The sequence below is a fragment of the Brachyistius frenatus genome, unplaced genomic scaffold (genome assembly GCF_029030835.1).
Source record: "Brachyistius frenatus isolate BFR_SWC_R1_liver_20210118 unplaced genomic scaffold, ASM2903083v1 Contig_300, whole genome shotgun sequence".
In the NCBI taxonomy this organism is placed as follows: Eukaryota; Metazoa; Chordata; class Actinopteri; family Embiotocidae; genus Brachyistius; species Brachyistius frenatus.
This window is the reverse complement of record NW_027210899.1, coordinates 35,893-49,555: the sequence shown is the minus strand read 5'-3', so window position 1 is coordinate 49,555 and position 13,663 is coordinate 35,893. Positions and strand designations below refer to the sequence as shown.

The window sequence follows — 13,663 nt, the reverse complement described above, 5'->3', positions numbered from 1 at the left end:
GGTGTTCAAACAGCTTCAGACACAAACATCTGCAAGTCTCAGTCCACTTAAACACATCTCGCTCTACTTACTTCCTCATCCAGTCTGAGATGTCCTTGGCTGTGGCACCGTAGTTTTCATAGTGGTGAAGGAACTTCCCCTTCCTAAAAGACAGAAGAGCAGAAGAAGGAGTTGATTAGAGCCCAAGTCATTCTGGATATTTGGGGCCAATACTGATATTAAGAAGCAGGAAAAAAGTTTTCATATCAATATATTGGCCGACATGTACACTTTTGACAAACATATACTTTATGATGAATGCAGGCTATTTCACAGTTTAATGATCAACTTGAATGTACAAAATGACTTCAGTGCATTGAAAGTGTGAACTTCACTGGGAATGTATTAATTTCAAGCAACCGTACATTTTAAAAAAGACAAATAGACCAATTTATAAATTACTTCTATTGTTATGGCTTGGTACTATTCTATTAACACCACTGCTAATATCATATCTGTGATTTTAAAGAGAACCAGTTGTATTCACAGTAGTTGCACTGAATTCTAAAGCCAACCCTGAGTCATAGAAAAAAACCTTCACTAACATTTCTCAATTCACTCAAGTAGCTTATTATACTTCCACACTGTTCAAAACTTTAAGTTCAGTGTGTAAAACTACTATCAGCTAATGTCAGGGAATATAGCAATGTTATATTGAAATTCTGATTTGAGACTAGAGATTGTCTTATTTTGGAAATCATAATAATTGTGATCTTTTTCTGGTAAAGTGACATTATTTTCTGAATTTAACAGACTGTTGTTGTTATATTATTTGCCTTTACCCACTTAATCATTGCATTCGCATGACTGATCAAAAATATTTATAAAAAATCTCTAAATTTCTAAAAGCACCAATTGTCATCCCTACCCCTATATCATATTCAATATATTTGAATTTGTCCATTTGACCCAGTTAAGATCTGGAGCTTTTGAGAAACAAAATTTCAAAATAAAAGCACCACATAAACTGGCAAAGGATTTTTTTTTTTTTTCCAAATTGAACATAAGGTCCAACAGTTACAGAGTAAATGATGAGTGATGTGTGATTTCTGTGGATGTTTTTTTTTTTAAAGATAAAACTGTGTCACAGTTGGAATTCATTGTAACTGTAGTTCACAAAACGTGACTACAAACTCCACAAGAAACATCTTTCTAAGCCTACAGGACGTTAATGAATAAAACTTGATTCTAAAACGACAGATTTTCAGTGAAGTATTCTTTAAACAACATTTTCAATGGCCACAGTGTTTATTGTTGTCTCTACAAAATAAGACAAAATCAATTAAATTAATTATTTGAATCATCACATATCTGATCAAAACATTATCATGTAAGCCTCAGACAATTTTAAATGATCAACAGTTTTTGATACATGATGCCGAGTCGGAACTACAGAAAAAGTAGTGATGTTTGATTTCTTATCATTCCCTGCAGAACTGACACTAAAGAAACAGTAAGTCAGGTCACGTGCGGTGGACGAAAAGACGGGCTCTTAAACACAGTCATAGCAAACATAAAATAACAGTTTCTTTAACGAAGAGCCGGATCAGACCTTTCAAAACAGAACTGCTCAAAGTCAAAAGAAATGCTTTAAAAGGCTCAGACAAAAAAGTGGAACAAAGATTGATATTCTTTCTTCTGTCTCGTATTTTATATGTTAAGCTTGAAAGTGCATATAAGGAACGCGAGTGACCCGTCGTAATGCATTTGAAATGAGCTCGGAGCATCTCCTCGGCAGCGCGGTCTGAAAAGATTCCAAACCTAAGCAGATTTTCTTCATATAGGAATGAGTTTATCTCCTCCATTCACTGTGACTAAATGAAGGCTGGAGGAGCGGACAGGGTGGCTCAGCCCCGTGTCGAAGGATCAGTGTCAGGAGTTACCGACGCTCGGCAGAGTGATTCTGCAAACACAGAGGGTGGTGACGACCGCAGACGCAGCTCCCGAGATACAGAGCAGACACCGTTAACGGTGATACATGATTACACACACACTGGATTTTGGAGCTTAAAACTTGCACCTCAAGTAAACTGACTTCGGCAGTGGAGAGTGGTGCTTGGAATTCAATCAGTGAGATTTATGACCAACTCTGTATTCACCTGCTTTATCTCAGCTGCTGTAAAGTACACCGAAACCTTGTAAACATTCATGTTGAGGAAATTTGAAATAAATGTCATTTGGCCGACAGTCTATGGTGTTTTTCTAGGCTAAAGGACACAGCGAGGACAAAGAAGCTAAAACAGTTTTGTTGTTGTTGTTTGTTAGGTTCATGGAAGCTTGAGGTGTGCTGTACTGCTTGGGTTGTAAATTAATTTAATCTGCAGGACTGAAAATGTAAAAAAGACCTTGAAAAGTTGGTCGTGCAGCGGGTGCAGTGGCGAGATAACTCCGCCGGCGTTGATGCTGATTTACCCTGCAGTGATTAGCTGCTGTTTATCAGTGAGGAGCTCATTACTGAAGCCAATGGGCTCGGATGGTCGTTAGCTAGCCTTTGCACTGACACTAATGCACTCCCAGCTAACCGACTGGCTCCAGCTCAGCTACACACACACACACACACGCACGCACACGCACGCACACACACACACACACACACACACACACACACACACACACACACACACACACACACACACACACACACACACACACACACACGCACACACACACACACACACACACACAGACGAACCACAGGGGCACTTAATCAGTCCCTTTCTAATTAAAAGGCCAGCCTGGAATGAGTGTTGAATGTGGAAATAGGGATGATAAAGCTTGAGCAGGAGGAATAAGAAGCAGAGCATATTGCCATCCTGGTGGCTGTATGGTTAGGGTCTGTAAATGACAGTAATGTCCATGTTTTGACCCCCCCCTCTCCTCTAATTTAAATGTCTATATCTCCACTACTGCAACAGAATGAGGGAACAACACAAAAATCATCTGAAAACACGGAGAGAAAGCTACTGAACAGTGTAAATACGAGTACAGTGCAGAGATGCTCCAGCTGCAGAATCTGCATTAACAAATACTATCAGTCACACACTCTGTCCCTGCTGTGTGTGCCTACAAGCTGTACAAACTGTATGCATATTCAGACATTAGGCCTGGGCAGTATACTCAAATTATTAGATTTGCCAACAGCATACATTTCTTCCAAACACTACATCAAAATGAAGAGGCCGAGCACTAAATCAATGTCACACGTGGCCTTCAGGTGCTTGTGAAGATGAAAAACGTAGGTACGGCATATTAAAAGCCTTTACTTAGTCGATCATGTTGGTAATTACAAATACCGACTTGTTTTGAGTCTCAAGGCAGTCTTTACACAGACGCAACACAAGTGAGTGTAGAAATTCAGCTGTATGGTTTCTAGAAAGAAAAGGAGGCTCCAAAATGACGCAGTGTTATCCAGCAAAAAAAAGATAAACCTGGCAAAGTTTCTGCTACAGTGCAATAATTTGCCATCCAGCAAGCCATGAGACAGTCAATTAAGAGCGAGTTAATGTTACTGATATTACCACAAAAGATGGAATCCAGTAAAAATGTTCCATTTTAAATGCATTTCTCTTTGTTTTTTTAACAACTGTGGAGTATTTAACTGCTAAATGATCCTTCTAACTCATAGATATCTTCTACATACAAACTGTCCTTCTTGGATCATAGGAAAGCCTCGTTCAGGCTGCCTGCCCAAATCATTTTTTTTTGTCATATCCAGATTGTATCCGGATTGCTTTGTTAAAGTGGACAGCAAATCGGATCCAAACCACATTTGTTGGTAGTTTGAAATGTGATTCAGACTTCTACAGATGCATCTCAGTCCGGACGCTCTGGTGACTCAGATTGTTGCAACAGTGCCGTTTTTTGTTGAAATGTCTAGCATTGCAATGTCTGAATCCCAGAGGAAAACGCCTACAAATACCAATGACAGGTAAGTACAAAATCAAACCAATAAATCAGTCCAATTCAAATACCAACTTTTATGGACCGAGCTCAATTCAGTTCACTTTCATGTAAGACAAAAAAAACTCACAAATCTTCACAATTGGAAGCTGGAACAAGGAAATGTTTCACTTTTCTTTCTTCATTCTGTCAATTATGTATCTAACTAATCATTTAGGCTCTACTTCATTGCTAACCATACAGCATCCTTACAGCACCCACCTGTGTGTCCAGCTGCACCAAACATCCTTGACCCCTCATGTAAGTTTACATTTTCAAAGAGAATACCAGAGGATCCCAAAGTTTGTCAGAAATGTTCTCCTTTCCACCTGGTAGAAGCAACTTCAAATGTTGAGGTCCACTTCTGCGCGCTGCAAGTCTGCTGCCATCACGTCTGTCTGTGTTTAAGAGGCCCGGACTGCACTTTTCTATTTGAAGGGGCTCTATACTCTGATGTTCTGCGCTTTGGAAGTGAGGGATAGGCCTAAAGTGAGACGGATGAGAGGACTCGACTCACTCAAAGTAGCAGAAGGTTGGGTAGCCTTTGACGTTGTACTCCTGCTTGAGGCCATCAAACTCAGCCGGGTGCACATTCATTCCCGCCAGCACCTTTAAAAAAAACAAAAAAAACAAAACACCATAAAATAAAAGGGAGAGTAAAGCGTTGTCGGGGAGGTGAAGACAAGTGAAGTCAGAGAGACAAGAATGAGAAAGGACATCAAACATCAAGTTATTCAACATCAGAAGGCTCCAAAATAAAATGATCGATGACTCCAAGTATGAAAGTAAACTGCACTGTAAAACAACACAGGTATAATGAATGTTGATTAAAGGGCTTTCATCAAACAATCTCATTTTGTCAGAGCTGAACTGATAATAGAAACCATATTAGGGGGGTAAAAAATTTCTGATATCAATATCTTGTCGGACATTTTTTATATGTATATACAGTATATGTAAGCACACACTTTTTGCAATGATCCCTAAAATGTGGTTATCAAACAGGTTTGATACCTGGGACAATGATATGTAATGGAGGAAAGTTATTTTACAGTTTATTGTCCACATTGACATAAATGCACTAAAACAGTGAACAGTGAGAGTTTTCATATTGGCGAATACCAGTCAATGTTTAAGCCAATATATGTGTGAAAAGCCAATATTGGCTAATAAAATTGTCCGATATCAGCTTTACTGTTCATTATCATCTTTTAATTGTCATTTTAATTTCAAACACAGAACGCGAGACATTTGCTTGAGCCACAATGAAATAGGCTAAAGCCTTCGATGAAAAAAATACGTAATTGCTTTTAACAAGAACCATCTTTTATTGGGGTATTAGCTTGACTGCCAGCTACAAGATATAAGACATTAACAGCATGTATATATTTATACATGTTATGTTTAGTATTACAAAAAATCTGACCTTTCAGAGGTATCTTTTCATGTGTTTTTTTTTGGGTGGGTAGAAAGTTTGAGTCAGGAAAATATTTCACTCCAAACAGTTGGATTAAGAGATGTTAGATAAGTAGAAGGTGACATTTTCCTTTCTGTTCAGTTCAACTCAGACTTATATAGCACCATAATCACAACACCCATCATCACACTTACACAAAGGAAAAGCCAAAGTCTTGTCCGTACTATGCCACAGAGCAATTCAGTCTTTTACCTGTTGACAGGTGATTTTCAGCTGAAAGAGTAAACACCTCTGAGAGGCATTTGCTTTACGGTCATGAAATATGAGAGAATATTGTGTTTTTCAAAGATAGTTGATCTCTAAGGCCTGTAATTATATGCAGAGTCAGATTTAGCCTCCAGAGACAGTTATCAGTCAAAACTCCAATCCCTCCACCACTGCTTGTAGGAAATGACATGTTAAAATATTCTTCTAATACAGAAATTCCTTTGATAAAACTCAAACAGCTGCAACTTTACAGGTTCCCTCTAAGTAAACAGTGTATAACATGCTGTTCATGACAAAAACAGCATGAAGAGTGTCCATGAGTCATAGTGTCCCTCAATAATATCCCTGCATGTCAAAACTGGTTATTTATAGTTATATATTGAGCAATAACGCTGAATAAACCTCAAAAACAGAAATGACACAATGAAAACAACTCCCCACATGAATCTGCGAGATTGTTTTGAGCTATATCAGCCTGTGAAGAGTCATTGGCACACTAAGGACGACGCCTCTACGCATTCCTCTGTTCACAACACTGAGGCGAGAAACGTGTGATATAACTTGGATGACCACCAGTTCAGTATACACCGGTAGTCTTTCTGCAATAACAGGCACACTCCCAAGCATCTATCCAAGACACACACACACACACACACACACACACACACACACACACACACACACACACACACACACACACACACACACACACACACACACACACACACACACACACACACACACGCAAAATGCTGGACTTGTATGCATACTGCAGTTTCCAGTTGAGAGGTCTAAACATTCTCAACTTATCATGAAACAAACATCTAGTTGATTATCTTTCGGACTTCTTCCTCTGGTCTTTGAGAATTGTTTATGAGCACAAATCACTTCGGCCACTCACAGAGGCGTTTGGTTGCTTTTGTGGGTGCATCTCTCCAGTGCTGTGAACAGATCCCATCACCCACACCACCCACCCACTGATAAAAAAAACAGGAGGGAACAGGAAAGTTAAGAGGTAAAAACAAAGATTGGGCAAGCGAAGCTAACATTAAATCTATATAGATGTTGTAAACTTCAGATAGAAAGATTAGAGTCCTTAGTTGTGTCTGAAGGCTCTGGCTTAAAACACATTTACTGTAATGCAGCTATATACCTTTACAATACAATAAAAGCAGAAAAAACATTAAGAACAGATGACTAAGGAAGATCCGTCGGCCTTTGAGTGAACTATTGTAATTGCTGTGGTGGGTCGATGCAAACCAAAACGTAGTTCCAGCATAAATTAAATCCAGCAGAGAGAGGATCAGAGCTTCTGAAAAGCGTGGCTGGGTTATTATCCGACTAAATCAAAACCTCCGGTGCAAAAGTTGATGAGCTATTGTACTTGTGAGAAGTTCTGCAGGATGTACAACCAGGGAAATCTTTCATTTAGGCCAGATTGGCAGCCTGTACTTTTGCAGCTTGCCAAGAAAAAAACATTCAGATATTCACTGCCGCTGACACATCTCACTTAATCTGCAAATATCAGAGAATAATGACTGTGGATCAGACATGGTTAATGCAATGAGACAGTGGACCAAGTGGTGGTGGTGGGGATTTAGCAGACTTACATATTTTCCCTTTGTCTCTGTGGCTGCTTGCTGAAAGATGGGCTGCATTCTCTTACAAACGCCGCACCCTGCAACCAAAATAGGAAACAGAACACCACAGGTTATTACGGAGAACCATCACTCTGACAACTACATGATCATGTACAGGCGGGGATGAATTTGTTGGCACGTTTCAATTAAAAAAAACAAAAAAATAAAACCAACAATTTTCTCAAAAATAATTTGAAACTGACAAAAGGAATTTTAGTCTACATTTAATAAAAAAAAATGTTGCTTTTGATTTTTAATTGAACAGAATATTGTAAAAAAAATAAAACATAAAAATGGCATGGACAAAAATAATGGGATCCTTAGCTTAATATTGTGCTGCACAATCTACAGAGGCAATCACTGCAAACAAATGACTTCATTTGAGCCAGCAGAGCAAGCTTTTCCAGCTGGCTCGGGTTTGAATGGCGCCCTGCAGACTCTTTTCATGGATGTTTGGTAGGATGTTAGATCAGGACTCGTGGCCACTTCAGAACCATTCAAATGTTTTGTTCTGAGTCATTCTGTGGTGGTTTTAGCTGTGTGTTTTGGGTCATAACCTGTTGGACGACACATGACCTGTGACCGAGACAGTGATTTCTAACACCGGGCAGCTCATTTTGCTTCACAATGCCTTGATAGTCTTCAGATTTCATTGGACCCTGCTCAGATTCAAGGAACCCTGTGTCACACGCAGGAAAGCAGCCCTAAAACCCAACTGAACTTCCTCCATGTTCCACAGCAGGTATTTTCTTCTTTTCTTGGAAAACTTCAACTTTTCATCTGGGAACACAGAGCTGATGTGTCTTACCCAAAAGTTCCAGTACTGTCTGTCGAAAAGGACTTTCTTTCAGAGGCTTTGCAGCTTGTCAATATACATTTTAGCAAATTACAGTTGGTCTTTTTTAAGTTTTTCTTTCAACAGTGGAGTCCTCCGTGGAACCCATTGTTTGAAAAAAAAAGCAACCGAGACACTGATGTACCGAGACCTTAGAATTCAGCTTTTATTTAGTTGGACGTTTTCCTTTGTTCTTTGTCTACCATTACCACCTCCTTCTGTTCAATCTGGGGCTGATTTTTCTCTTCTGGCCACTTCCAGGCAGTTGGGCAACAGTCCCATAGACAGACCTTAAACTTGTTAATAATATTTGCAACTGTAGTCTCATGAACATGAAGCTAATTGGAGATGGTCTTACAGCCTTTATCTTTAATTTTCTTTCAGATCTTCTCAGGCAAGTCTATGCTTTGCTTCCTCTGGCCCATGATCAGTGTGGAGCATGCAATGATACCAAACAGCAGTGGCCTTTACTTCATTAAAATAGGCTGAATACATGTTTGATAGTACAAAAAACAGCTAGTGTGAACCATAACCCAAATATTTTAAATTGTTTTCTGGGGCACCAACACATCTGTCAATAGCATTTTAGAATAATTCGTTAGAATAGCACCTTCTTTGCTTTACTCTATAGCAAACTAAAGGCATGAAAGTATACAGGGGAAAACTGCTTTTGATTGCATCCCTTCTCAGTAGAAATTAAGCATTGTTTCAATGAGCTGTTAAGGGCACCGACAAATTCATCCACGACTGTATATGACTGCCAAAAGATTCCCCTTCTGCCAGGAGAATTTAATTTGTTCTTTTTTTGATAAATAGCAGCTTGCAGTTCACTATCTTCTGTAAAAGATATGATGTACTGAAAACCACAGACCACACTACACACACATGGACAAACCCATGAAAAGGCAACAAAAGGAAACGATAATTAACTGGTCAAATTATTATTTGGTTTATCATTTATCCACTCAACAGATATTACTTGTCAACAGCTTTTTTTCTGTTTGATATGGTTGGAAATCAAATATCTTCTACATTTGGACAGTCGATTATAAAAACTTGCTTGTTTTGTATAATCAACACTTTGAGCTCTGAGAATGATTGATGGGCAGTTTTAACAATTTCCTGTTATTTTACAATTAATTATCAATTTAAAAATAAGTCAGAGCTTAATCAGAAAAGAAAATACTCCTTAGTTGTATTCCTATTGTTGATTCTCTCTCATCTAATGAAGAACCTTATTTAAAGTAAGTTAAAGATTATTTTCAGGAAAAGACTACTATCAGTTTCTCCAGGCGCCGCTAGCTTACCAGTTACAGTACAGTGTAATAATGAAAAGACTCACATGGAGCATAAAACATCATGAGGACCGGCCTCTCCTCTTTCTTCAGCAGCTTCCTGAAGTCCTTTAAGAGAAAGGGAGGGGAGAAGATGATTAAGATAGTGAATTATTTCTAATCAAAGCATATGTACAGTATATAAAATGGCTCAAAGTGTAATTGCTTAACAAATACAAGAAAACACATCACTAATGTGTTTAAAGCTTTGTGTCAATGATCACATGCAACAGTGATTCCTCCAATAGTTCAACCCAGGCTACATTTCCCAAAGTGTCTCTATTTAGCATACAGAGGTTTAAAATTATAAAGGCAACATTTTTTTTTTCAGCTATTTATTTGAATCTGTGGAAGAATGCTTAACACTTGGTACTTCGTACAGTGCTCAAGGATATTTGGGCCCAAAGTCCGGTACGTTTGGTAAGTGTCAACATTGCGTGCGTTACCTGGGCACAATACAATGACCCAGGTCTGTTTGGAAGAGGCGGACTCAGGGCTGGATCAGTGTACAGCAGGTATGAAAGCTGGCTGCGCCAAAATCAGGAAGTGCACTGCTGTCGAGGCGATAACGTCAACATTACTGTACTGTTTGCATAGTCTGTATATAAAAGAGGACGTAGCAATCGGGTCTGAAAAAGGAGACTCATGCGGAAGCCTTAAAGTGCAGTACCACCGAGGGCCAGTAGAGGCTGGCTCCAAAAAGCCTCTGACCCCATAGACTTCCATTAAACTTCTCATGAAATACAAAGTCAATACGTTTTTTCCACAAGTCAATTTGCAGTCATTTGTTAAAGTCACTAGTTGTTATTAGTTTTCTGGTGGTTCATTTGAAAATAATCCGACCAATAATTAGACATTAGTGTCTGTTTAATTGACAGCCCTGTGGTGCAGTTTGGTTTCTGTTATCGGCGGGTGGGGCATAGTGTCCTCAGGTTTCCAATCGGATCGATTCGGATCCTCCCTTGCCTCTCCCCAACTCGCCAACACTTCTGGCTCCAAAGTAGCAAGATGGGGATGGCCGAAAAGCAAAAACTCGAGGCTTCAGAACAGCACTTTACAAACCAATGGGTAACGTCATGTTTTAAAACATAAAAATCTGTTCTCTGTACCGCCGGTCTCAACAGAAATCTGCGTATGTGTGGAGATCTCAAGGCTTGCATCTGCTTCTTTGCATGACACGAGGTTTGAAGACAGGCTCCCGTTGAGTGTTCTCCTTCTCGTCTGTGCACCCAAAATAAAAGCAGATTCCTATCGTGTATACAACTGCCATGTGGATGGTGACGTAAAGCGTATGCGGGTACAGAACATTGGTGTGATGTGAACGCTGGGAGTTGGGAGGAGGGAGACAATCATACTCGGGCACGGTACAGATTAATCGTACCTCGTGCGGAAGTGCCATTAATTACACGTCAAACTCGTCGCATCAGCAAAGAAAAGAAGGACTTTCTTCTTTAGGCAGCAGGTGGATCAGCAACCATGTACTACTTTCTCATCACCTTCATGAGCTCAGACACATCCAAGAAAAATACATTCAGCACAATCGTTGTGTTGACACCTTTAACAAGCCCTCAGGCAAGAATGGGCACGCAGGCGAGAACCGTCAGGTCTGCTGTTCATTATATTAAAGGGCTTTTAAAATGCTGGACGTACTCTAGCTATGAGGTGTTAGCTAGTCAGGATGTGGGTGAATGTGTTTGGAGGTGATTGATATGACTGCCATCTGACTTGGCAGGACGAGAGATGTCTGGAAATGTTTCTTGATCGTGTTAGTTGACCCCGTGAACAAGTCTGAGCAGCTCTTTGATTAAAAAAGCCCTGATGTGCTGCTGATATGCATTTGTGTTGTGGACACACTCGGGAGCAGGGCTGCCAGAATGAAAATCTTCACAGTTCTTTTGATGCGGTTGAAATTCATTTACATGTTGTAGGTTTTTGAAGATTCAAAGCGTATTTCATGCAAAAGAGCCGATAAAAAAAAAAAATGGTGGGGTCAAATTTGTCATAATTTAATTTAAGATGTATTAACTGATTCAGATGTCGACTTGAAGCCTCCTTAAGATCAACAGCCATTTTCGCTGTCATTACTGCATTACGCGGAAATACAAATTCAACGTTTCCTGTATTATTTCAAATCAAAAGCTTTCTAGCGTTTTATTAGACAGAAACCCCTCATTTCTTAAAAAGACTTTTATTGTAAAACATTTGCAGGAAACCACATTTAAGATCAATATCCAAAACAACCGTTGAGAATAACAGAATTCTCTTGTTGACTTTTCTTAAATTAAAGTGATGGAAATACATATTATTGATGTGCCACTGTGGGAGCAGTGGTTGCACCTTAGAAACGAGCCATCCACGCCCCCATGTGTACTCTCGTAAGCGACTCGGCATACGCTCGTGCATGCGCATCACATACGCGCTCCATTACTTCAACAAGTAGCACTACAACCCTGGAAACACTGCTGCGGCAGCTACAGAAGCTAATCACACCCTCAATGGGAAAGTAAAGGAGCGATGGACCCCTCATAGCATCAACTAATTTATCTCAGTTTATAAATAACAGTAACAGGATGTCTTTGGCTCACAAAAGGTGGCTTAGGTCACGACTTACTTTTTCTGTCTCTATGTGGATGACATCTTTCGCCTCGGGGTTCTCCTCCCACAGCGGGGGCCCTGAGGGGTCTTTCAAAAATGCCACCATAGACTGAAAAGGAGGACAAACAGAAAAAGACAAAGTCAGAATGATGAATCTGTGACAGTCTGTCTAAACAAAGGCGACATTTAAATCACACGACAACTCGTCGCTGGCACAAAATAATCCTGTGAACAATAGGGGGTGACTGCTGACGATTTACGTGAGCACTGTCGCTCCTAAATTTAGCTCAGGCAGTGCTGTGGGCTGCACCAGATGGAAACTCGTATAGTATAGATGAATATGTTCCTGCATCCACAAGGTGTAAGAGCTATTTCAGTAACTTTAAGTGTCGCGTAATGGGCTCGGTAAAGCTTCCTGTAAATATAATGAACCATATGTCTGCGGAGGCAACAGCAGGAAATATTTCATTCAGCAGCGCTATAACAATAACGTGTGGACACAGAAGGAATGTTTGATGATCTACATGTTATTATCAGGACTTCTTTATGATGGAGACTTTGGGTGTTTTATTGTTTCTGAGGACTTCCCATCTGTCAAGAGGAAGAAATACAAACACAAGCAAATACAGTAATAAAATCCTGGCAGTGAAATACTAAAGAGTGACAGCTGCCAAATTTCCTTCTCTCAAACTTTTATTAAAAAACAATAGAAGACGTCACTGCTTCAGACTTTAAAAAACTGCATTAGGGCTGAACAGTTTATCTTTTTTATATCTAAATCATAATTACATTTTTAAGAATTAAAAAAAAAAAACATATTTTAAATTATAATCTACATGACATGTGACTTATGAGGAAAAAGGGTCAAGTTTTAGTCATCCATCAATATCTGTTATCTTATATAACTGCAGCCAGCAGGTTTAGTGCGCTGTAGATAATTAAAGACAGCATTAATTCTTAACTAAATCGACCGAACTGAATGATGAAAGACGGCTCTTGTGTGATCTCTACAGCAATATGATGATTAACAGGAAACAACCTGGATGTTTTGATTTGTTACAGAATCATGGAATACCAGATGGCATTGTGACATCATCAACAGCTCTGGAGGCTATTAAGTAATGCAGCTTGCTGTATGAGTCTAGAATGAGTTTTGGAGGTAGCTGAAACACAGTTCTGTCAACAGTTTCATTATCATTGAACCTTACAGTTGGGTGTGACTCACCAGCAGTTTTTCATGATAATAAATGTAGTGTCTAATAAATATAAAGATACTATTTTAATGATCTAGGTGTGCAGTCTGAAGCTCATTGCTCAAGTGCATTTAGGACGAGCAAAGTAAAGTGCATTGTTTAAAGAGGTTGTAGTTATAGTCTCTTACTTAATTTAAGTTGTGTTTTGGGCATAATGTGAAATAAACCAAGTAGAATGTCATCTCCCATTCCTTTTGAGAGCCAGCTGTGTTTGCACCTTGGTGGATTGCGATGATAATGGTGGATTTGCCATGTGGTCGGAAAGAACGTTTATATGCAGAGGAAGCAGACCTGCTCGTACACAATAATAAACTTTCACATTGCTACCTTTTTAATTCTTAATC

At 39.4% G+C, this 13,663-nt stretch overlaps 1 protein-coding gene across 1 annotated transcript in view; it reads right to left on the bottom strand.

Moving 5' to 3' along the window:
• The window catches only part of pdia5 (protein disulfide isomerase family A, member 5), a 66,505-nt gene that overhangs the window by 29,066 nt on the left and 23,776 nt on the right, over positions 1-13,663 (bottom strand). The window contains exons 6-10 of the mRNA XM_069722679.1: positions 12,083-12,175; positions 9,480-9,540; positions 7,273-7,340; positions 4,496-4,587; positions 72-143 (exon numbers count right to left, since the gene is read on the bottom strand). Coding sequence (XP_069578780.1) covers positions 72-143; positions 4,496-4,587; positions 7,273-7,340; positions 9,480-9,540; positions 12,083-12,175 — 386 coding nt within the window. The remainder of the gene's footprint in view (positions 1-71; positions 144-4,495; positions 4,588-7,272; positions 7,341-9,479; positions 9,541-12,082; positions 12,176-13,663) is intronic.